The sequence below is a fragment of the Colletotrichum lupini genome, chromosome 7 (genome assembly GCF_023278565.1).
Source record: "Colletotrichum lupini chromosome 7, complete sequence".
Classification (NCBI taxonomy): domain Eukaryota; kingdom Fungi; phylum Ascomycota; class Sordariomycetes; order Glomerellales; family Glomerellaceae; genus Colletotrichum; species Colletotrichum lupini.
The window spans coordinates 4,099,547-4,124,496 of NC_064680.1; the positions used below are offsets into that span (position 1 = coordinate 4,099,547).

At 38.3% G+C, this 24,950-nt stretch overlaps 7 protein-coding genes across 7 annotated transcripts; 3 read left to right on the forward strand and 4 right to left on the reverse strand.

Moving 5' to 3' along the window:
* Window positions 1-4,291: 4,291 nt before the first annotated feature.
* CLUP02_14244 (uncharacterized protein) lies at window positions 4,292-4,531 on the forward strand (the record flags this gene model as incomplete). The annotated part of the gene is made up of 1 exon (XM_049293175.1): window positions 4,292-4,531. A coding segment is annotated over one exon (240 nt), but the record flags the coding sequence as incomplete, so codon positions are not given.
* Window positions 4,532-9,074: 4,543 nt separating this feature from the next.
* On the forward strand, window positions 9,075-9,379 carry CLUP02_14245 (uncharacterized protein; the record flags this gene model as incomplete). Its single annotated transcript, XM_049293176.1, has 2 exons — window positions 9,075-9,153; window positions 9,216-9,379. The coding sequence occupies 2 exons, from the start codon at window positions 9,075-9,077 to the stop codon at window positions 9,377-9,379; spliced, it is 243 nt and encodes an 80-aa protein (XP_049150322.1).
* Window positions 9,380-10,055: 676 nt separating this feature from the next.
* Window positions 10,056-10,533, reverse strand: CLUP02_14246 (uncharacterized protein; the record flags this gene model as incomplete). Its single annotated transcript, XM_049293177.1, has 3 exons — window positions 10,056-10,194; window positions 10,219-10,416; window positions 10,487-10,533. The coding sequence occupies 3 exons, from the start codon at window positions 10,531-10,533 to the stop codon at window positions 10,056-10,058; spliced, it is 384 nt and encodes a 127-aa protein (XP_049150323.1).
* Window positions 10,534-10,557: 24 nt separating this feature from the next.
* CLUP02_14247 (uncharacterized protein) lies at window positions 10,558-10,992 on the reverse strand (the record flags this gene model as incomplete). Its single annotated transcript, XM_049293178.1, has 3 exons — window positions 10,558-10,759; window positions 10,834-10,903; window positions 10,968-10,992. The coding sequence occupies 3 exons, from the start codon at window positions 10,990-10,992 to the stop codon at window positions 10,558-10,560; spliced, it is 297 nt and encodes a 98-aa protein (XP_049150324.1).
* Window positions 10,993-12,341: 1,349 nt separating this feature from the next.
* On the reverse strand, window positions 12,342-13,091 carry CLUP02_14248 (uncharacterized protein; the record flags this gene model as incomplete). The annotated part of the gene is made up of 2 exons (XM_049293179.1): window positions 12,342-12,862; window positions 13,001-13,091. The coding sequence occupies 2 exons, from the start codon at window positions 13,089-13,091 to the stop codon at window positions 12,342-12,344; spliced, it is 612 nt and encodes a 203-aa protein (XP_049150325.1).
* Window positions 13,092-13,616: 525 nt separating this feature from the next.
* CLUP02_14249 (uncharacterized protein) lies at window positions 13,617-15,128 on the reverse strand (the record flags this gene model as incomplete). Its single annotated transcript, XM_049293180.1, has 3 exons — window positions 13,617-14,336; window positions 14,393-14,736; window positions 14,825-15,128. 3 exons carry the CDS (start codon window positions 15,126-15,128, stop codon window positions 13,617-13,619), a joined length of 1,368 nt encoding a protein of 455 aa, XP_049150326.1.
* Window positions 15,129-17,227: 2,099 nt separating this feature from the next.
* Window positions 17,228-21,882, forward strand: CLUP02_14250 (uncharacterized protein; the record flags this gene model as incomplete). The annotated part of the gene is made up of 6 exons (XM_049293181.1): window positions 17,228-17,494; window positions 17,559-17,573; window positions 17,634-17,831; window positions 17,893-18,391; window positions 21,278-21,538; window positions 21,611-21,882. The coding sequence occupies 6 exons, from the start codon at window positions 17,228-17,230 to the stop codon at window positions 21,880-21,882; spliced, it is 1,512 nt and encodes a 503-aa protein (XP_049150327.1).
* Between the last annotated feature and the right edge of the window lie 3,068 nt (window positions 21,883-24,950).

Consider the following 24,950-nt stretch of genomic DNA (forward strand, 5'->3'; position numbering starts at 1 on the left):
CCGAGTCAACGAAAGACTATTGAACCAACTCACGTACTTAGTTACTTATGATCATTGAACTAATTTTATTTTTCTGCCTGGAGCCCAAGATTTGCCGCCAACTTCCGGGTGAGGACGGATGTATCCTTTAGCGCTGTCAGCAATGCACAGCCCCAAGGTCACATCGTTGGAGCACCCCTACATACAGTCAGCAGCATTGGGAACGAGGGGCGATCGGCAGATTGTCCCACATCATCTCCAAAAAAGAAGTTCAAAATGTGAGGGCTCCGCTCGATCTTCTCGAGTCTGGTTCCCGGCGTAGCTTTGACTGCAGCGGACGAGCGGTGCAGAGCTCGCGAACACTTTGTGTCGGATTAGAAGTCTAATTCGACCGCGGCATATAGCCGACTGCGCAGGGGCCAATTGGGGGCCCTATTTACGATTATCGTAGCTAGCCCAACCTACGGTTAGAACCTCCTTTTTATACTTACGTAGATATTTAGATAGTTTAATTAATCTCTTCGTTAACTATAGTTCGAACTAACTACCTTATAATAAGGATACTAATACTAATTAGTAATTAAATTTTACTATTATAGATTAGTAAGGTATCTTATTATATAAAAAAGACGACCTCTTAATACCGCACGGGATAGGAGATTTGTATTAATTAACCTTATAAAAGTAAATAAAAAAAGAGGCGATTTTTAAATACTATACGGAATTAAGTAATCATAGCCCTTTATTACTTACGAGAGGTCGACGTTTACTACGTTAAACTATACTAATTAACGGAACCGCTTAGGTAATTAGTATTTTGCTATTACTTTAAGTAGCTTTTTTTATTAAATAACTTCCCTACGGCCGGCCCGCAATTAGAAATTAACTAGCTAAATTAATAAAAAGAATTCCCTATATAACGACTACCTACCTAATTAACTAGCATAATAAACGGGCTCGATAGTATAGTATAAAAAAGTACTACGTAATTTAAAAAAAAGATCCTTAAGTATAGTAGTCTTTTTAATAAGCATAGTAGCTACTAATATAAGAGTTATAAAACTAAGAAATCTATAGTATATAGAAAGGTTTATTATTATAAAGATCTTATAGATCTAACTTCGAGGCTTATAATCTAAACGGCCTCTTCGTAGCCCCCTTAGCTACCCCCTAGGTATTTTATAAAAATATAGTTAAGGGGATAGTTTAACGAGGGAAGAGGGGATTTAGAGATTATAATAGCCTCGAGCTACGAATATTATAAATATTAGAGGTTAGCTTAAAAAAAGAGATAGTTAGCTTAAAAAGAAAAAGAAAGTTATTAATTTAAGAGAGGGTAAGCGACCTCTTATTAAAGTCTAAAGAGAAAAAAGAGAATCCTCTAGAGGGCCGTCGAGAGGCCCTTTTTTATATTACTAACTCTTAGTACGAGATTATTAATTTTAAGAAATTAACTAAGTAATAAAAGGAATTATTAGTAAACGATAATTACTAGATTAGCGTAATTAGCTTATAAAAAAGACTACTTAGGAAATTATAAAATAAGGTACCGAGAGGCCGTAAGAGAAAGGATTTTTAAAGTATTTAACCCTAGTTAGTACGAGTATAAATCGTAATAAGTATTTTTAATAACTACGCGACCTTATAAAAAAGAGGACTTAACCTTACTAACCGTACTTAACTACTTATATAGCTCCTCTACGAGCCGCCCGGCGTTTATTTTTAACTATTATTACGAAATACTACCCTAGAGGAAGTAGGTTAAGGAAGGAAGCAATTTAGAGATTATAAAGAACACGAGGCTTACGAGGCTAGAAGTGTTTAAAAATAGTAAAAATTAGTAACTAATAAAGATCCTAAGACTAATTACTTCGTCTTTTTATAGTAATATAAACGTCTATTATTACTAATAAAAAAGGGACTACTAAAACCTACCTTTTTATACTAAATAAAAAGGGGGATCTTAGTAAGAACGATAGCTAGCGATCTAGAGGGCTAGTAATAATTACTAAAAATAGTAAAAAGGAGAATAGTAGTAAAATAATAAGAAGAAGCGGGAATTACCTAGACCCTAACGAATTCGTTAAGTAATAAAAGTATAAGTTTACTATAGCTAACGTATAGATTAGATATATCCTTATTAAGATTAAATACGCTAGTAACTATTAATACGGGTATAAGCTAGAGCACGACCCTTAGCGAGTTAGGGTAAAGAAGAAGAGAAAGAAACCTAATCCTAAACGGAATCCTAATCCCTTATAAGTAAGTAAATATTAACCCGGATTATTAAGGAACGTAAATATATAGAATCGTAGATTAGTTTAATAGTAAGTAAATTAACGTAGTATTAATCTATTTAACTAAGGTTTATAAAAAAAAGGGGCTATAGGGGCAACCCCTATTTTATAAAATTATAAACGACCTTAGCTATTAGCTAGATAAATAGTTCGTAAGCGCAAGCCTAGGAATTGCGAAAGTAGTTAATAGATTCCTTTATAAGCGAGGGGTATTATTAGCGTAATTATAATTATAAGAACCTTATAAAATCCTAGTAGTAATAATTACGGAGGAGGAATTCGTAATATAGACCTAAGTATAAGTTAATAGGGCGTATAATCGCTTTAACGAATTTAGAAAAAGGGTAAACGACCTAGATTTCCTTCTTATAATTATTAATAGTAATCTATTATTATAAAAGGATATATAGAGGCAAAATATAGTACTAGAAGTATAATAATCGATAATTCCGCCTATTTCGATCCATAGCTCGTCGCCGCTATTAATACGAAATTCGGTACTAATCGGCTAATAAGAAAAGAGGTAAACTACCCGAAGTTACTAATAATACGTAGTAACGTAGGGATCGTATATAAATACCGAAAATATAGTAGTAAATACGAGGTAATTTATAGATCTTAAAAAGATCTTCCCGAGAGAGAAATTATATTCTAAAAGAAAGTACGAGGTTTTATAAAAGACCTTAATAATATTCTATAACTATTATAAAAAAGTTAGGATTAGAGAATATTAATACTATTTAGTAATTAATATCGTATTCGTAAGTAAGGCCTCTAATTATTATTACGAAGTAGTACGTAATCTCGATTAGAATAACTTTCTTAGTATTATTAATATAATCCGAAGCCGCTTCGAGACTTATAATAGGAATCTAGAGCTCCTATTTAAGCTACGAGCGATTTTTTTTATATTTATAACTAGGATAATAGAGGGTAAATTGCGAGTAGAAATCCTTAAAGAGCTTATTAATTAAATTAATAAGTTAGTAAAAACCTAGCTAAATAAGGGGACTAACGAGCGGAAAGTCGGATATTTTTATATTATAATTTAGTACGTTCTAAAAGTAAAAATAACTCTATACTAAGTACCCGAAGACTATAAGACGCTCTGCTCGAGGCTAAGATCTAGCTTTAATATTAAAGCGAGAATACTGTGCTAAACCTACCTCTAGGTATATAACGGCCCTTATTAATAGTATTAAGTCGACCGAACGTATAATAAGAAAAGAAAGGAAGCTAGGTACGGTAATCGTTAATAAGGAATCCTAGATTTATTAAATAGGTAGAGATTTAACTCGCGAGCAAGGTAACGGAAGAAGTAGTATTTTATTTATAAAAAAAATAGATATTAGTTAAGTAACTACTCTAAGAAAGAGCATACTAAATCGTACGAATAATATAAAAAATCGAGGGTAGTAAATAGTAAAACTAGCCCTTATCGATTTAACTAATTTTTTATTATATATAAGGGCAGATCCGGGGGTACGGAACCTAGTAAAAGTAGCTAATTTAGTGGCCTAAAGTACCCGTACCCTATAGGAGATTTAGAAAATAAAAAAGATCTTACCCCCTATACTAACGAATTAGATTATAACGAAGTTAACGATATTAACTACTCTTTCTTTACCCCGTTAGCCTCGGGAGGATATACGAGGCTAAATAAATAAAAAGTAATAAAAGCCCTTAATAAGTAGGCTTTTATTTATAAATAGTAAGGGAAGGTCCCTTAGATAACGGATATAGAGGTAGGTAAAAGGACGAATTTAATAGTATAGAATTCTACTTTCTTAATATTTAGAAAAAAGGGATATAGTACTAAGTAATTCTAAGGGTAGCTAGAGGGGCCCTTTTTATACTACTTAGATTACTTAAATACTAAGCTTATATAAGTATTCTATATAAGTAAAAAGTACGGCCTAGATAATTTTTATAAGATTATCCTAGATACTAAGGTATCGTAATAGTTAATAAGAGGAAAAAGGCAATTCTAAGCGCTATAAAAAATCGTATTAATAACGCTTAATATATTAATAGTAGGTATTACGAGGATTAGCTTTAGCCTAGGTAAGGAAATCGTCGCCCTAGGTATAATAAAAATAGAGACGTACTTCAGAACGATAATTTTCTATATCTTACCTATTAATACCCTATTTCTCTTATATTTAAAAAATATAGATCGACTAGGTATTATATTTAATAATACGAGGAATAGAATCTCTAGCTATAAGTACTTTAAAATAGTTAAACGACGATAGGGGTACGCGTTTATAAGGCTTATTAATAATACGAAGTTAATTAATTATTTAATAAAAAGTGAGCTTAGATAACTATACTAGAGATTTGGCTACCTATTAGTTACGAGGCTATATAACTTCCTAAAGTAATTAAGTAATAATAATATTAAAATAGGGGCGCTAGAGTAGTTAATAAAAGTATATTACTAATACTAAATAAATACGCAGAGCCTACGTAAATTTAAATTTAAATTGCGTAATAAGCTTAACTTTAATTAGGAAATCGTCGTCGATATTTTCTATTTAAATAGTCGACCGGTCCTATATATAATTAACGAGGCTATATTATTCTAAGTAGGGTAATTCTTATGGGATCTATAAGTAAAAATAGTATAGGTAGCTTTATAAAAAAGTTAGATCGATATATACTAAGGACCGCTAGACGGTATTAGAACCGACGCTAGTATTAGTTTTAAGTTAGTAGAATTGAAGGAAAATGCGACGGCCTACGGTATATATTTAAAAGTCGTACTTATTAAAGCGTATTATAGTATTAGAAAGGTAGAAAGGGCACACTAATAGTTAAAAAGGGCGTTTAGAATTATTAAAGAGGAAAATCCGGATTTTACTAACGACGAATGCTTCTAAATAATACTTAAATACTATAATAATACTATAGGGCCTAACGGACTTATACTAACGCTATTAGTATTTAGAGTATATTTAAAAACGACCTTAGCCTCGCTACCGTTACTAAGTATAAGTTAACGAGCCCGAGTAGTTAAAAAAATAATATAAGTACTACGCGAGGTAAGTATAAAAAAGTAAGTTAACGAGGTAATTACTATGCGTAATAGGCCCGATATAGGGGATAATCTAGATATATTACTAAATTTAGATATATAAGTATAGCGCGAAATTACTTAATAGTAGGCTGGGCTATATAAGTTAATTTCCGTTAATAAGCGCTCTTATATAGTTATAAAAAATCGTAACTAACCTCTCGAAGTATTAATTATAATAGTTAGACCGTACTATATAGATCCTAACGAGGTAATTTCTAACTTATAAAAAGAAAAAGAACTAGGGGAAACTATATAACCCGTAGTAGAGGTATAGGAAATTATCCTTAATAAAATCGTTATAGTAGTACTAATAGACGATGAGGAAGAGGAAATTGCCAAAAGGGTACTAATACTACTAGCGAGACGTTATAAAAGACTATAATAATAAGCCCTAACGCGGTAATTTATTACTAGCGACGAGGTAATTAACACTTTTTATATAATAAAAAAAAAGCCGATTTCGAGCTAGTAGTTAAACTACGTAAAGAAGGCGTAATTATAACTACTAGAAAGCCGTATAAGGGATTAGATTTTATCGAAGTAGATACTCTTTATAATCGAGGGGTCTATCGATTTATCTTATATAACTTAGAAAAATATATAAACCTTTATATATTTAAATTACGAATAGTTCGTAAGATTAAAAGGAAAGGAACACCCTAGCTATACGAGAAGTTTAGATACGTAATTTAGGGGTATAGTAACGTTAAAAAGGCGACGCTACTTATATAATTGCCTACTATATAGCGCTATAGCTAACGATTAATAATAGCACTAATAGCATTACTACGGAAGAAGGGATACGAGATTTAGAGCTATAATATTACCTAGGTATATACCTAATCGGCTATAGGGCTTATAAGGAAAATCTTAGCCTATTTACTAAAGGAAATAGCTAGTAAGTACTTAGAAAGTACGATTATTAAAGTGCTTAAGCTATTATATAGGCTCGCAGAATTGGGCACTTATTAGTAGGCTACTTACTACGATTTTTATATTAATTAACTATTAATAATTACCTTTACGTACGACCCGTACTTACTAGTTACGGAGTATAAAGGTAACTAATTTAGGATTATTAAAATATAGACTAATAATATATTAGGCCTATTTAATATTAACTTTATAAAAAAGGAGGATAAGGAGCTTTAAAAAGCGGGCTTTATAATAAAGCTAAAAAAGGTCCTTATAATAAATACCCCCTTAGTATTTAATAGCGGGATTTTTATAATTAAAAAGGAAACCGTCGTTTTTTAATAAAAGGGGTAGGGTAAGAAGATTAACCTCGTTAACCCGAACGTAACCGATATTAAAAAATAGTATAAGGCTAAGCTTATACGAGGGGTATATATTATAAGTATTTATTAGCCCGAGGTAATTTTTAACTATATTAGGGTAGCGTAAGCTATAAATCTAACCGAACGAGACATCGAGGTACTTAATAAGTAGCTTAAGTAGTAGTAAATAAATCTTAATCGAGGTCTCGTTTATTACTTAATCGACCTTGTAACTAATAAGCTCTACGTCTTTATTAATAAGTTATTTATAAATAATAACGACCTTATTTCGTAATTAGGGTATATTATTATCCTAGTTAATAAGAATATAGGTAAGAGCGAATTTACTATATATAATAATATAATCTACTACTCGTTAATTAAAAGTAAGTAAGTAATAAGAAGTATACTAGCGTTAGAGGTTTATAATATAGTTAATAGCGTTAACCTCTCCTATGCGATTTTAATAACGCTAAGGAAGATTACTAATCGAATTAGCCTTTTACCTATTTTAATAGTTATCTATACCGATTCCTACTCGCTATACGAATGCTTTATTAAATTAGGAACGACGAAGGAAAAGAGGCTTATAATTAATATTATAGCCCTTAAGTAATCGTATAAAAAGCGTAAGATACTTAAGATTTATTAGATTAATAATAAAAATAACCTCGTAGACGCTTTTATAAAAGTAGTACTAAATAAGGGATTAGAGTAATTTATAAGTAGTAGAAAAGTTATTATATAAATAGAGGGATAGGTTATATAAAAAAAAATAGAGAAAAGGGAGAAAAGGAGACGACTTAGTAAACGGGCCCGAGGTCGAATTATACCTCTAATTATAGTAGTTAAATTAATAAAAAAAAGAGAAAGTTAGTATCGGATTAGAAGTTTAATTTAACCGCGGTATATAGCCGACTACATAGGGGCTAATTAGGGGCCCTATTTACGATTATCGTAGCTAGCCTAACCTACGGTTAGAACCTCCTTTTTATACCTACGTAGATATTTAGATAGTTTAATTAATCTCTTCGTTAACTACGGTTCGAACTAACTACCCTATAATAGGGATACTAACACTTTGCAATACAGACGATGGCAAGCTTCATGAGCCGGATTCGCTGAGGGGAGGCCGATGCCTTCTATTCCCTGCGAAGCAATCTGCAAGTCCCTCGTCTGACGTTGCTGAGGGAGTTTTGCATGACCAGGGCAATTCCGCTACCTCCCAGGATACTCTATACCCACCCTGCACGGGAAGCAATCTGAGACTTAACAATCTCTTCAGTAGGCACACATGAAGTATACGAGAATGTGCTGTATAAAAGTGTCCACATCCTACAATCTTGTTCCACATTGTTTTCATATCTTGTCCAAAGCTAAATCTTACTCATCCTAGCTTAAGAAAGCACGAAGAGCTACAGCACATTTACTTCGATAGGGCATCGTATACGGCAGTTTCCTTGCGTATCATCAATCTACCAATACCAAGGCATAATAGCCCGTCTCCCCATTTTCGGTGTCCTGTTCAGCCCGACCCTACGTAATCACTATCAATAATACCATCATATGGAAGATTGATCTCCCTTAGCATCGGAACCCGGGTCGGCCTGCCTTCACGCTGTCCTCCTATATTTGACCTAAAAGGCGTATTACAAGGGCGCGCCCGGATATGAAGGTGAGAGGGATTTCATTCGAATTTCAGAAAGAGACTCTTCTCCTTTCGGAAGAAACGCTCTTTGCGTAGCACCGGAACTATTCCAGATATTTCATGCATTCGGTTCAAGGGAAGATGAAGAGTTCGACAAGGGATGTTTTCTGACTAACACAAAGATACAGGCAATATCACTAATGAAGGATGTAAAAGATCCAGTTCCCAAATTTACTCGTAGTCAATCACAATAGCTTTAGGCCTAGTAGTTAGAGCGAAGGATGAGCCGGGCATCCCAACCGCCTACAGGTACGTTAAGGGCGGCCTGGCACTTCATAATCTCCACGGTACGAGTAACCTGAGGTCCAAGTGTCCGCAGGTCAGGAGGTGAACGGGTCAGAAGTCAACCGGACATCCGAAGCATACCTCCCAGTTGGCGTAGAAATATGAGTCGGCAAATTGATTCGATGATTGCGAGCTACCCCTCATTTCCGTGGCAATGGCACCTGAGGTCCAGTCCCATTGCAGATGATTGAAACAAATCCAATGGGACGAACGAATCGGATAAGTTGGAGATGAACCTTCTTTCCCCAGGCTTTGCTGCCAGGCAGGCCAAGGTCCCTACCGTGTCTTTGTAATCGGACAACATAAAGACCGAGTTACCCCTCTTCTGGACATTGGTGATAGGATCGATCTTTCTTCGTACATGATAGATTCGACATCCATTTACTGTAGCTGACCCTATTCCTATACATTCAAAGTGCATTAAAGAGTTCTTCTGTACGACGACAACAATGGCACCTTCCGCGACTGAAAAGGCACAAGCCAAGTTCTTTGCCATCCTGGAAGATCCCCGACGTTATGACTCTTCAAGTTTGTCGCCCCAGCTTAGAATTGAGACCAACGCAGGATCAGAACTGACTTCGAGACTGAAGACTCTAAGAACAGGGTCATGATAACGCGAACACCGTCCAGTGGTTCCGATTTGACCAACAACATGACTGGTCGTCGTGGTAGCGCCAGCAGTCAAGGCTCTGCCACTGACCAACATCATCTTCGAAATAGACTCAAGACCTGGCTCTATCCCGGAGCGGTTTGATACAATTCGTCAAATCTTCCTATTTTCAAACGCGCTATAATTATTGGAGACGCCAGACTGGACATCCGTCTCTGCGTTGTCTGGTGTTGGCGTTTTGCGTCAACTTTCCCAAACCGTTTTCTGGGTCTCTCGGGGATACTGGAATGATCGCAGATTGCCTGGAGTATAACTTGTTTCAAGAATGGTATTATACTGTTTATGTCCTCTATTATTTTGGAATGTAACAATTTGTCTAGGATAAGAATTTATGAATGAGTTCTGATCGAAAGACCTCTCATTGTTTATCTGTTCACTATTTACCAAGTCTTCGTTGGGCTTGAGGAATGAAATGAAGGCATGATAAAATGAATGCCGTAACCATGATCGCTGACACGAGACACAAATCTTCTAAATCCGTGATACTTCTTCAGATGTATACAGCCGAGCAAAACTTCCAGTAGTTTCCCATGTGGCCATGTATTATCCGTCTACAAGCTACTCCACACAGCGTGTAATCAAGGACGCAGTGAGCCGGCATGACGCAGGGGAACATTGCGTTGAGGAATTACCTAGCCCCATAAGCAAGCTTGAGAGAAAAATAAATAATCATGTATTTCTCTCGTGCAAGATTCAAACGAGGTGTTCTGACGGCGTGCAAAGACCAATCAAATCTGTTTGGTTTCATTCATCATCGCTTCTAACCAGACGGCTTTCTCGGTCCCAGCCTCGCAAGCAACTTCGATAGAATGTTCTCTTTGGAGTATTCAAGATCTCTTATATGCCACAGAAGCAGGAACACAAGTTCGATGGCAACCATTTCTCGTTGTGGGTCCCGACTATGAGGCAAAAGCAGAACTCACTCACTGTGGTCAACCGGATGGTGGGAATGACCTCCAGCGTGGTGATAGACTGCCATAATATGTGATTCCGTTTCTTCACCGTGGTTCCTTTGATTGTCCTCCGTTAAATGGTAGCAGAGTGAGCCGACATCTTGAGGTCGTAGCTGCCACTGCATTCCAGGGTGATCATCTGATGTCATGTTGAGGGCTGGGTATTGTCTAGACCTTGACAGAGAAGGCTCATTTCTCCCATTGAAAAAGGTGGAAGTAGGGATGCAAGAACATGAACGTTGCCCAGACCAGGTACTTCAAGTGCTGATTCTCCCTGCTGTCCATTGGGAAGAGTTCTCAAGACACTCATCAGTCCTTCAATTTGTTTACGTGAGAGTGAGCTGGATTTTCTCTTTCCATTGTGATGGCGTAATTATTATCAAGAACCACGCTTCCTTGATGGACTGTAACGAGATTTTGATTAGGCGCCACGTCGAGGAAGAATTCGACATTGGAATCCATCCCGTCGCCTTCAGGTCGGCGCATGAACATCATGTTGATTTTGTACATGCTAGATCCCATGGAACCGCCTTAAACAGCCTCATTATAGATATTTTTGATATCGTAAACTGGTAGGTGTGTCACTGTGCTGGTATGTCTTGGGAAGAAGAGAATCCGAGAGAGCCCTGCCGCTGGAAGAGGAACTCTCCTCTCTCTAGTTTGGTCGAGACTTTGGGATGCAATTGGTTCGAGATTGTAAGGAAGAGGTTTGTACAGACTGTCGAGACTGTCGTTACTCTCCATGTGAGCCGGTATGTGCCAACAATAGGGATCGGTTGGTCGACACATTTCAAAACCGAACGACGGAGGTGAACGCGACTGGGTTCGGAGGACGTTAAAGTAGATATGACATTTCCAAATGAATTCACGAGGACACTGGACAACTGAATTTAAAGGATTGGGGACATATTTATTAGGACTTCGCTAAAATCCTCCTCTACTTCACTCGATTTGCGTGTTGCGACTAGCTTGAGCCTATGCCGTCGCAGATTGAGCCTTCCCACCTAACTTTGAGTCTTACCGGTATAGCATCCTCCAGCTGCGACGGTGGAGTCTCCGAATACGTGAACAAATCCGGACAACAATTCTCAGACGAGTGTATGTCGCACAATGGATATCAACGCCGGCGATCGAGCCCTAGCTTCAAGTCGTGCTCAAACTTTGTGCGACACTTGCATTGTCAAGATTCACGTGCGCCGAGAAGTTCGAGGATTATCAACCCGCTGGCTGGTTGTCTAACCTAAAAGGGTACATGCTTCAACCGCTCCCCTTGACCGCTACCTAGGCCCCGAACTGGGGTTATCTTAGTATCTTAGATACAGTCCAACTCGAGACTCATTTGTTGGACTTATTTTCATTGCATTAGTTCGGACGCAATCCCGCCTTGAACCTTAACTGTTGATGGTGTAATTCATAGGACCACGTCGTTGCGGCTGTGACCCCGACTCTGGGATTTGAAACCCTGTATGCAGCCACACTAGTCTAGTACGTGAAGGTAGACAGCTATCATTCATCGGATCCTGACCCAGCTCCATGGTCAGGAAGTAGGTACTTTTGTAGGGTACCACGACGGAAAGAACTCTGCGTGGGGTTTGGCTACAGACAAGATGCCCGCTCCGATCATCGATGAGCCACGTTCATTCTGATGGGGTTGCGTGCGGCATACATTAACCGGTACATCGGTCACAGATCTACAATTGCACAGGAATCCCTTTCTACGAGCGATTCCTCGGCAGTGTCCCAGCCGTTATCTGTTCTGATGCGGCACGGCGTTTGCACACCTTCACAGGAGGATGCGACTTTTTTAGACCTCGCTGCCTATTGTGCATGCAAGCATAGCAGATCTTACCACCCATTTCTACATAAGACAAGCACATCATGCATCTTTGTCACTTCAAAGTATTTCACCCACACGGAGGTCATGTCCGTATTAATACAGCACATCTGGAGGATTCGCATTTCCATAAGGATGGTGGCATCACACAGGGAGTATGGTTCGGGCTCCCATATACTAAGCAACCTTTCAACGATGATCATCTTTCGCATGGTAACAAATCGGCCTTTGGCCATGGCACATCCGGCAGTCGTTTAGTCTACTGACTCCACTGCACCTTGAACTGGGCAAACTCGACTTTCAGCCCATCCTTGGCGTCCTTATCCGGTCTCGCAGCCAGCGGACTGACATCCAAGACCCAGTCACCCTCATTCTCGTCCGCAAAGATCCAACAAATTTTCCTCAGAGGGATTCTCTTTTTGATGTTTCCGTCTTTATCCAGCAACAGGTGGTGTACCCAAGCATTTTTACCTTGGGGACCTCCGTCCCGGAAGACCTCAATCGTCACGCTCTTATTGTCCTCGCCATCCCCTAGGGTCAAGGGATAGAGGCCCCAGTCGGCATACCGGTCACAGGTGACTGTGCTCAAGTGAGGCTGGCCATCATATAGCTCGATTCCGGTCTTGATCCATTTACTGTTTGGAGGCGCTGCCTCTGAGGCTAGTCTCGGCACAAGAAGCACACCAGATTGGTCGTATGAGTGGGCCCAGGGCGCCGAGAAACTGACGCGAACTGAAAGGAAGTTCTTCAGAGGGCCAGTGCTGGTATGGATATTTGGGACTATGAATCGTCAGTGCATGTCGCAAGTGTCACAATATGAAAAATAGCTAGTGGAGAGGTCCGAATTTGATTCTAGGCGGCAGGCCGAGACCCAAGAAATGAAGAGGTTGAGGTGGCATGTATGTTACATGTACTTACTGTTCCATGCGTTGTGTCCGGGCTTTCTCCAGATATCAGTCCCGGGATCCGCCTCAACGGTGAACAGCGTTGTATTATCCAGAGATGCCATATTCGGTAAAAGGACCAGGCTAGTAATTTGTGTGTTTTGGGTGAATGTGAGTGCAGGTGTGCATGGGGGTGAGTGAGCTGACCTCTATTTATTCTTTAAATGCCCTGCGTTGCACCGATTTCTTATTAAGCATAACAAGCCCCTTACACCATTTCCTAATGGCTCGAGGGTGGCCTAAATTAGCCCCGCGCGGGGCATGAGCTGATTGCGTTCTCGGTCAGCCCTACTGACCCCAGTCCAAGCCAAGGCCTTCAGCAGACACTAGCTAGGCTCAATGAGGCCGAATAAGGGTCGATCTGTAGCATCCTGGTCGTGGACTATTTGACCTGAAGAGCTCAATCAAAGTTTTGTTCTATCTAATCTATGTGGTTTTGTGCGTGGTGATCGTATCCGATTCAATGTGAGTTGGCTTGACAGACTGTCTTGACATGAAATGCAGGAGAAACGATAGAAAGGAAAGGAAAATAGAAAACTAGTGAGAGACCAGTACAACCATAGAACGTAACTCTTGATCGCCCATCATGCTCAAATCTGCCCTTTTGCTCTCATCTCGTCAAAAACACTGTCCACAACTCGCTTGGCACGACAAACGATCTCCTCCACATCCGTGGGGGTGACGGTGAAGGGCGGGGCAAGAAGAAAGTGATCTCCGTTCCAACCATCGGCGCAGCCCGTGGAGGAAAAGAGGCAAACATCGTAGCCCTTCTCAAGTCCACGAAGACGCATACGGCGAGCAAGATTCAAGGAAGGGTCCAGGGGCGCCTTTGTAGTCTTGTCTGCCACAAACTCAATGCACCAAAACATGCCGCGGCCGCGAACATCGCCAACGTGGGGATGGTCTTTGAATGCCTGACGAAGGAGGTGCCCAAATAGGATGCCCATGATACGCGCGTTGCGAACAAGGTGCTTCTCCTTGATGATGCGCTGCACCTCGATGGCAGCGACAACGTTGAGCGGGTGACATTGGTACGTTTGTCCGTGCTGAAAGGAGGCGCTACCCTGCTTGAGGCCCTCGATGACGCGTTCATGAATGAGAATGGCAGAGATTGTGCCATATCCAGCTGCGAGTCCCTTGCCCACGGCCTGAATGTCAGGAACGACATTGTCATGTTGCCAGGCGTGCATGTAGCCAGTTCGCCCGAGACCGCACATGACCTCGTCAAAGATGATGAGAGCACCATGACGATGACAAACATCTTTCATAGCCTGCAGATATCCGGGCAAAGCTGTGACGCATCCGAGGGCCTGGGAAATTTAGCAAGAGAACTAAGAAGAAACAGACCAGGCTGAGTATAGCTTACAGTGCCAACCATCGGTTCGATAATGAAGGCGCACACATTGTCTGGGCCTAATCTCTGGAACTCGCCCTCCAGCTCAAGAGCCAATCGCTCTACATACTCCTCAACCGATTCAGCACTTTCTAGCTCTCTGTAGGGATGGCAAGGAGACACATGGGAAACATTGTCAGCCAGGACGTCCATGAAAGGCTCTTTACGGGCCTTCAAGTCGCCAACGGCCAAAGTGCCCAGAGTACAGCCGTGCCAGGAGCTCTCCCTGGCGATGAATTTGGTACGAGGAGCTTTGGGATCTTTCTCAAGGAAGTATTGCCGAGCAAGCTTCAAAGCTCCCTCGACCGCCTCGGAGCCTGCCCAAAGTATCAGTTTTCGGTCTTATGAACTCTGTCAAAGTCTTGTTCTTACCAGATCCTAGGAGGCACGCTCTCGACAACTGACCATTGGTCGACTTAACCAGAATATCGGCAAGCTCATGAGAAGGATCATTCTGGAAGTAGCCTGGGTGAGCATAAGTGAACTTGTTGAGCTGCTTGATGATGGCGCTCTTGACTCGCTCGTTGCCATGACCGATGGCAGAGACTGCTGCTCCACCAGTGGAGTCGAGAATCTTTTGGCCATTCTTCAGGGTGAAGTAGAGTCCATCGGCATATTCAACTGTAGGAGCTGAGGAAGGGTAAACGCTCTGATAAAAGAGCGAGTTCTCTGCGGGAACAAGGTCATCGGCGATTGCGAGGGAGCCCATGATAAGCTTTGGGGGTATGGTATTAAATCAAGGTAAAATTGATACGGATGCAGATGAAAGATTGTAATGTCTGGGTCGGTGGGAGAAAGAAAAAAACCGGCTTCGGAGATGCGATTTCTTGTGAACTAAATAGTCTGAAATGAAAATTTGAGAAGACGTATCCAGAGTAATCCCGAACTCCGTCTGTATTAGATATGCCAACCAATTTCTCGACCCCCGAGTCCGCTCCGAGCTGCTGTGATTGAAATGCCGCAAGCAGGGGATGTTCCATCTTCCATGAAACTTCGTACTGCATTTTAGGCAGCTGCCTACATCCAACCATGTTCCACTAACCATCTAGAGACATAGATGGTACTTTGATGGTGACTATCTGATTGTCGAAGAAGTCCTCCTCGTTTGACAATCACGAAAATTTGAAATCGATTTGTCATTTCATGGATGCCTCGTCTCCAACTCTCATGTCTGGAGTAGGCTGTTGCCGCTGTTGACTAAAGTAGTTGCTTATGACCTATACGAACTTGTGTAACAATGACAACTCTCATATTCTGGGCAAATGTCTCCAAATCCCATTGGTAGGGCTTAGCAAACTTACGTGGAAACAATATCTGACCTTAACCGCCAGTGTGAGATGACCAAGTAAGTAAGTACGTATACCTAACTCTCCACTATTGGCGCAAGTGCAAATGAGGAGCAAATTGATATTCTTTCTTGAAATTCGTCACCAAGTACCCTGGAATCTCTCAACCTTGGAAGCTTCGCAAACAAGTGAGAAAGCGGCGAATCTCCGTAAGCCATCCTACAGTCCCATTTGGGAAGGCAGGACAGCTATAGTGCTGACGCATTAGACACACACCCATTGCTCATCTCACAGGTGGAAAGCCCTTTTCGGAGACTTTTGATTCAAGATCAACTAGAAGGCTTTGAAACCACAGTTGAAGTAGGCATGGTGTCTTGCTCGAGCAGTGTTGAGGCATAATAGACCCTAGAGGAAGGTAACCCATCCGGGGGCGACATCAGTATCAACTGACAAGGCAGTAATACAGTGGATCAAATGTCTAGGATTCGATCCGCATGTACCTCCCAAGACCAGAACCAATACACACCGCAAAGCATGGCAGTAATTGTAGCAGGGCTACGATAGCCGCCAAGTATGCGGCTCACCTAATTTCGTAATGGCATTTCACCATGGTCAGTAATCAGCCACTAATGACGCGAGTTTCGGGCACATCCACGTGCCCGATGGTCCCGGGTTCCCCGTTGTGAACCTTGCATCCCACTCCCACGGGGATGGGTCTCCGGCGTTAAGGGTGGTCCTTGATGACAGTCAGACAGATACAACTCTTACTCAACTGGGAATCGGAACTCCCATTCAGGGTCCACACTTATACGCACTGTACCTGGAACTGATAGCAGGCATGCACGTCAGATGCAACGTGAAGATCGAAGTCATTAAGGATCCATGTTTGTGCAAGGAGCGACCCAATGTCTAAGCGCGCTGTAGAAAGATAGCTTCTTGGAGGCTCTGCATCTGTGTTTCATTCAGGAATACTACATAGCCATCCGGATACAACCCTCCTTCGGGTAATGAACACACGCAAGGTTACCGTGGATCTCATAGATCCTTCCTATACAAAAGATCCTGCACAAGTATCATATCTGCCTCGAAAGCTTATCACGTTCGTTACCTTGTAACTGGGACTGGTTTTCTCTTACCTATTTAGGTAAATATTTTGACCCTGTTCCTCATACGAGCCACCCCAAAAGAGCCCCAGTTGTATACTTTTGATGCTAGTCCATTCGAGGTCACTTTGAGCGAGTCATTCTCGATGAAGCACACCTCTCGAACTTAGGTGTGTTAAGCGGTCACACATGGCCTTTGTCCTATCATATCTACGCTGACATAGCTTCGTCATCGCCATTCAGGTAGCACAACCAAGAAGGTTCTTCATCGTTGTTGTTACTGTCTAACCAAGTCTCCCACGTCTTGTTCTTCATTCACTTTCAATCAATCTCGTTTGCAAAAGTTATCATACACTTGTTCAGAAATCTCTGCGCTATTGTTTCCTCAAAAGTCTTTACTAAGAGAGCTCTACAGAGTCATGGCAAGCATCATTGCGACCGCAGCTATGCCAGTCGGTGCCGCGGCTGAGATCCAGCCCGTGTCGAACTTTCCTCAGCACGATGAAGAAAAGGCTCGTCGGGCTGCTGCGAATGGGGAGCATGGAACAAGTAAAGACAGCCCATCTACCATTTCTGACAACGTTTACGCCGTGCAACGATGGAACTCACCCCCGATTAACACGTATCGAACCGCTGCAACGTTCTGGTCGTTTGTCGTGGTAGGAATGAACGACGGCTCTTATGGTGTAAGTCCGAGACTTCCATCTTTAATCCCTAAACTCTATGAAGATCAAATTACTCACAAATCAGGCTTTGGTTCCTCTGGTAATTCAAAAAATCTATCCCTTTGCCCAGTAAAGCAAATCTCACTCACAATGGCTTTAGCTAGAAACTTACTATGATCTGAACCATACCGTGGTTTCCCTAATCTTTCTTTCTCCCTTTGTAGGATATGCCATTGCATCTGCAGTGAACAATCTCATGCATGTTCACTTTGGCCAAAGAGGTGTAGCATGTATTGCTCCCCTGTGCCATTTGATTCCGTATCTAACTTTCTCGTTTCACCCACCCTATCCTGTTCTCGTAAGTCAATGGATCTCTGCAACTACCAACTGACCAGCTAATGATTGGACTCGACATGTAGGTTGCCCTGTTTGTTCTCGTAGGCATGAGCAATGGATTAGCAGACGCTGCTTGGTGTTCCTTCATAGGGCAAATGGCGAACTCGCATGAAATGTCCGGCATTTTGCAAGCCTGCTACGCTCTTGGAGCAACCATAGCTCCCCTGATAGCTACTGCTCTCTCTGCGGAAGGTCAACCAGGCTGGTTTGCGTTCTACTACGTCATGGCTGCGGCCTCGGTGGTTGAGTTTGTCACTCTCACTGCTACATTCTGGACTCAGACAGGCGCTGTGTACTTGTCCGAGAACCCGACCGAGTCTGGAGGCAAGTCAGGCCGGACCCGCCAAGCTTTGAAGAATAAACTATCGTGGATCTTCGCATTCTTTGTCTTCGGGTACTGCGGTGCTGAAGGTAAGTTTTCTGATCCTGTTCTCTCTGAGTCAATCATTGATATCCCTTGGTTGTCAACATTAAACATGGGCGAGGATATTCTGCCAGCAGCTCCCGCTATTCTGCCACCAAGTGTGGCTGCGGCAGGCCCTACCTCCGACCACGGAGCCCAGCTACCCATACCCACCTACTTACCTACCTACCCACCCACTTACTTACCTACCTATAACCACTACTTCGTTAACCTCGCCGTCGCTACTACCGTTAATTAAAGCTATTCCTAACGTTAATATACTATAAAAAGAGAATAATCGCGAAGTTAACGATCCCTTCGTTTATTAGTATACTATTAATTATAATAATTACGGTTATATAGAGTATAACTACTTACTTTATAGCTAGCGCTTCTTTAGCCTACTTAAGGCTAGAATAGTACTTAACGAGGCTACTTATAAAGCTAGCTTCGTAATCCGAATTATTTAATATAAACCCTTTATTAAAGTACTAACTATTATTATTTATTATTATACTTATAGCCCGCGTTATAATTAAAAATAATAATACCTCGTAAAATTAACCTACTTAAATAAGCGTCGCAAATCCTCAACCTCGTTTATAAACTATTATCAATAAATCGCTATTAGCTTTTTAAATAATAATTAGCTCTTTCGTCCCGTCGTTAATAACTTTTATAACTACTATAACTACTTATTTAGTAATACTAACGTTTTTATATATTACCGCTACGCACTATTACGTAATAAGAAGGACTAAATCGTTAATTAATAAAATAAGGGTATTCGACCTATTTAAATCCTTTCGAGCCTATAGTTAAAAAGTAGTAATTATAGCGGCATTATTACCCGTAATATACTTAATATATTAGCTACTTATTATTATAACGAATTAGGTAGTAGGACCCTTATTAAATAGTTATTTAATTAATTACGTAATTTAACGAAGTACTAATACTATTTCTAATGCGACGACGCGGGCTATATTACGAGCTTATTTATCGTATTTATTATTACGATTTCCCTATTTTAATAATATCCGGATATTCTATTAATAAATTCTATATATAAATCTAACCGATTTAATATACCGTTATTTAATATTTATAGAGTAATTAATAATAGTTATACTTTTTAAGTCGCGAGCTACTTTCTATTTAATAAAAAAAAAGCTAATTATAATTAAGTTATTAACTAGTTATTAGTATTACTCTAGGCCTACGAAATTCCCTTTTTATAAGTTACGTATACGGATCGCGAGATTACTCTACTTAATACCCTTAATAATAATACTTAATTTAAAATAGTACTATACGTATTTTATTATTAATACGTTAACCTTAATATACTAGCCCGGACCCGGCGTTACTTTAGCTTAGTTACGAGAGACGAGATTAGTATAGTTATATATAACCCTTACTTCTAATAATTCCTTACAGATTAAGGTAATTTCCTTCGTAGCTAATTAATAGTTATATACTACGACCGATTATTTAAATTTTAGATTACTAAGTACCTTATAATAATAGTTAATTATGCTATTAATACTTAGCTTAAGCCGTAATATAAAAAACTCGTACTTACTTAGGTTAACCGAATTAAGTACTTTAGTTACCTAATTACGTTAATTATCGAATCCTTATACGCGAGTATTAAAGTATGAGTTTATTACTATACGGGCGACCTTAAAGCCGTATTTAATAAATTAATTATTTTTTAAGTAAGTTAAGTAGCTATAATTAGTACTTACTAGACCCGTTACTAAGCTAAGGTATTAAGTATTATTACGGGATTATTTTAAAAAAAGGTACGTCCGTATATATACTATAATACCCTTAAATAACTTTTATAAAAACTTAGTACGCTAAGTAAATAATTAAATTTAGGTTTATTAAAAAAGCCGTTAAAAGAGTATATATATTACTTAATTCGAACTACTTATAAGCTACCTTATCGCTATATCCTTTAGTAATATATTAAGGACGGTACCTTAATATTACTAAAAAAGATCTACTTATATTAGTTTTAGTAACGCTTAGAGCTTATTATTAATAATAGTACTTCTATTCCCTTATTCGATCTCTTATAAGTCCGAGGTAAGGGTTATTTATAGGGCTTTATAGTGGGTATTATAATAGTTATAATAAATAAGTTAAAAAAGCTAGCTATTAATTAAAGTACCTCCTCTAAATAAAAGCCCTTTACGTTCGAATACGAAGAAGTTATTAAATATATAAAAATAGTACCTATATTAGTATTATTATTATTAATAATACTTTTAGCACTAAGCAAGGCTACTTCTACTTAATAAGGCCTCGAGATTATATATAATTCTAATAAGTACGAGCTTAGTATAGAAATATAGTAAAAGTACTAGTGGGCTATTATTAACGAAGTAATTAACGTAATTAATAATAATATAATTAATCTTATAGGGGCTCCTTAGCTACTAACGCTTATAAAATTACGATCCTAATTAATTAATAATCTTACGTAATTAAATATATTATAAGATCTAGTTAACGAGGATTATGCTTATGATATTAATTTTATAATAAAAAGTAAAATAAATAGACTTATTAATAAGTACGAGGCTAAAGTAGAGTACGAGGCTAAAATAAAAGAAGTTACTAAATTACGGGCTATAGGCTATATAGAGTAATTAATAGTTAATTAGGTAGTTAATTAAGTAGTTAATTAAGTAGTTAATTAGGTAGTTAACTAAGTAGTTAATTAGGCTACTTCGTTAATTACGTCGAATTAGGCTAATTTATTAATTACCGTACTTTTTACTAAAATAATTTAATTAACTATAAGTTAATTAACGGCCTCTGATTAGTCTAATTTATTCGAATGCTAACTATGCAGAGCCTAGCTTACGTATATACCCGAGACTGGCGGTCGTGTGGCGGCCGCAGCTACACTTAGTGGCAGAATAGCGGGAGCTGCTGGTAGAATATCCTCGCCCTTAAACATAGCTGACCAAAAGTTCTGGACTTTGTAGTTGCACTCGGCGGATGGATAGTTGTCTTCATGACTCGCATTCGCGGCGCCACCTCGGTCACTGGCGGAGCAGTAGCAACCGGCTTCTGGGGCGGCATGACGGCTGGCCGTCTCTTTTTGTCTTTGGTAACGATTCGCCTTGGAGAATTCTGGGCCATGTTCCTTTATCTCGGTGTGACTATTGTGCTAGAACTCATCTTCTGGCTGGTGCCCAATCTTGTCGTGAGCGCAGTGGCAGCAGCACTAATTGGTGTGGCCATGGGTAAGTCAACCTACAATAGTTCCAGGGCCATGTACAGAACGTGAAGATTACGGACTGACTGTAGTATTGTAGGCCCAATGTATCCGGTGGCAGTGGTTCTCATCACCAAAGTTATGCCTCGCTCGCTTCATGTCGGCACCATTGGGTTCGCCGCCGCTTTTGGTGGATCAGGAGGAGCTATCTTGCCATTTGCGGTTGGAGCTATAGCACAGGCAAAAGGTGTGCAAACTCTTCAGCCAATTGTGCTTGCCATCTGTGTCGTTCTCGGCCTTTTGTGGATATTACTTCCTCGACAGCCAAGACAAAATGTCGGATTAGAAGTCCAATTCGACCGCGACATATAGCCGACTGCGCAGGGGCTAATTAGGGGCCCTATTTACGATTATTATAGCTAGCCTAACCTACGGTTAGAACCTCCTTTTTATACCTATAACGCAGATATTTATATAGTTTAATTAATCTCTTTATTAACTACGGTTCGAACTAACTACTTTATAATAGGGATACTAATACTAATTAGTAATTAAATTTTATTATTATAGATTAGTAAGGTATCTTACTATGTAAAAGAGACGACCTCTTAATACCGCACGGGATAGGAAATTTATACTAATTAACCTTATAGAAGTAGATAAAAAAGGAGGCGATTTTTAAATACTATACGGAATTAAGTAATCGTAGCCCTTTACTACTTACGAGAGGTCGACGTTTACTATATTAAACTACGTTAATTAACGGAATTACTTAAGTAACTAGCCTTTTACCGTTACCCCGAGTAGCTTTTTTATTAAACGACTTTTCTATAACCGGCCCGTAATTAGAAATTAACTAGCTAAATTAATAAAAGGAAATACTTATATAACGACTACTTACTTAATTAATTAGCATAACGAACGAGCTTAATAATACGATATAAAAGAGTACTACGCGATTAAAAAAGGGGATTTTTAAATGTAAATATTCTTATTTAGTAATAAAAGTAACCCTATAGGAGTTATTAAGCTAAGAGATCTACGAGATATAAAAAAGTTTATTATTATAAGGATCTTATAAATACGACCTTAAGCTCGTAATTTAAATAACCTCCTTATAGCTCCCTTAACTACTCTCTAGGTATTATTTAAAAATATAATATAAGAGATAGTTTAATAAAAAAAGAGGGGATTTAGAGGTCCTAATAGTATCGAGTTAAGAGTATTATAGATCTTAGAAATTAACTTAAAAAGAAGGTAGCTACCCTAAAGTAGTCCTACGACTTCCTATAAGAGTTATTATTAGCCTAAGAAAAGGCTAAAAAAACGAAGATCTAAGGGGAAAAAAAAAAATCTTTTAAAGGGCTATTAAAGGGCTTCTTTTTATACTAGGTCTTAGTACGAGATTACTAATTTTAAAAAATTAACTAAATAATAAAAGGGATCGTTAATAAGTAATAATTACCTAACTATAATTAAGCTATAAAAAAGACTACTTAAAAGATATAAAATAGGGTACTAAGAGGCCGCAAAAAATAAGACCTCTAAGGTATTTAACCTTATTATATACGAGCGATAAATAAGCATTTTTAATAAGTCTTTAAAATCTACGATTTTATAAAAAAGAGGGCTTAACTTCGTTAACTATATTTAATAGCCTATATAGTTCTTAATAGCTTATATAGCTCCTCTACGAGCTACTTAGCGTCTATTTTTAGCTATTCTTATAAAATACTACCCTAGAGGAAGTAAGTTAGGGAAGGAAGCTATTTAGAGATTATAAAGAGTACGAGGCTTAGGAGGCTAGAAGTATACGGAATAGCGGAAATTAGTAACTAATAAAGATCCTAAGACTAATTACTATATTTTCTTATAGTAATATAAACGTTTATTATTACTATTATTAAAAAGAACTACTAAAACCTACCTTTTTATACTAAATAAAAAGGAGGATCTTAGTAAGTACGATAGCTAGCGATTTAAAAGGGTAGTAGTAATCGTTAGAAATAGTAAAAACGAGAGTAGTAGCGAGATAGTAAAAAGAAGTGGGAATCTTTTAAACCCTAATAAATTTATTAAGTAGTAAAAGTACGGATTTATTATAACTAGCGTGCGGATTAGATATATCCTCGTTAAGATTAAATATATTAGCGATTATTAATATAAGTATAAACTAGAGCACGACCCTTAGTAAATTAGGGTAAAAAAAAAGAGGACAAAACCCGATCCTAAATAGAATCTTAATCCCTTATAAATAGGTAAATATTAACCCGGATTATTAAGGGACGTAGATATATAAAATCGCGGATTAGCTTAATAATAAGTAAATTAACGCAATATTAATCTATTTAATTAAGGTTTATAAGAAAAAGGGGCTATAGGAATAACCCCTATTTTACGAGATCGTAAACGACCTTAGTTACTAACTAAACAAATAGTTCGCGAGCGTAAGCTTAAGAATTATAAAAATAGTTAATAGATTTTTTTATAAATAAGGGGTATTACTAGCGTAATTATAATCGCGAGAGCTATACGAAATACTAATAGTAATAATTATAAAAAAGGAATTCGTATTATAGAACTAAGTATAAGTTAATAAGGCGTATAATCGCTTTAACGAATTTAAAAAAAGGGTAAACGACTTAGATTTCCTTTTTATAATTACTAACGGAAATCTATTGTTATAAAAGGATATACCGGGGTAAAATATAGTACTAGAAGTACGATAATTAATAATTCTACCTATTTCGATTTATAACTCGTTACTATTACTAATACGAAATTCGGTACTAATTAGTTAATAAGAAAGGAGGTAGACGACCCGAAGTTATTAATAATACGTAGTAACGTAGGGATCGTATATAGATATTAAAAATTTAGTAGCGAATACGAGGTAATCTATAGACTTTAAAAAGATCTTTTTAAAAAAGAAATTATATTTTAAGGAGAAGTATAAGGTCTTATAAAAAACCTTAACGATATTTTACGATTACTATAAAAAAGTCGGAATTAAAGAATACTAATACTATTTAGTAATTAATATCGTACTTATAAGCAAAGCCTCTAATTATTATTACGAAGTAGTACGTAATCTCGATTAAAACGACTTTCTTAGTATAATTAATATAATCCGAAGCCGCTTCGAGACTTATAATAAGAACTTAGAGCTCTTATTTAAGCTACGAGCGATTTTTTTCGTATTTATAGCTAGGATAATAGAGGGTAAATTATGAGTAAAGATCTTTAAAGAGCTTATTAATCGAATTAATAAGCTAGTAAAAACCTAGTTAAATAAGGGGATAAACGAGCGGAAAGTCGGATATTTTTATACCGTAATCTAACGTATATTAAAAATAAAAATAATACTATACTAAGTACTTAAAGACTATGAGACGCTCTACTCGAGGCTAAGATCTAGTTTTAATATTAAGACGAGAATA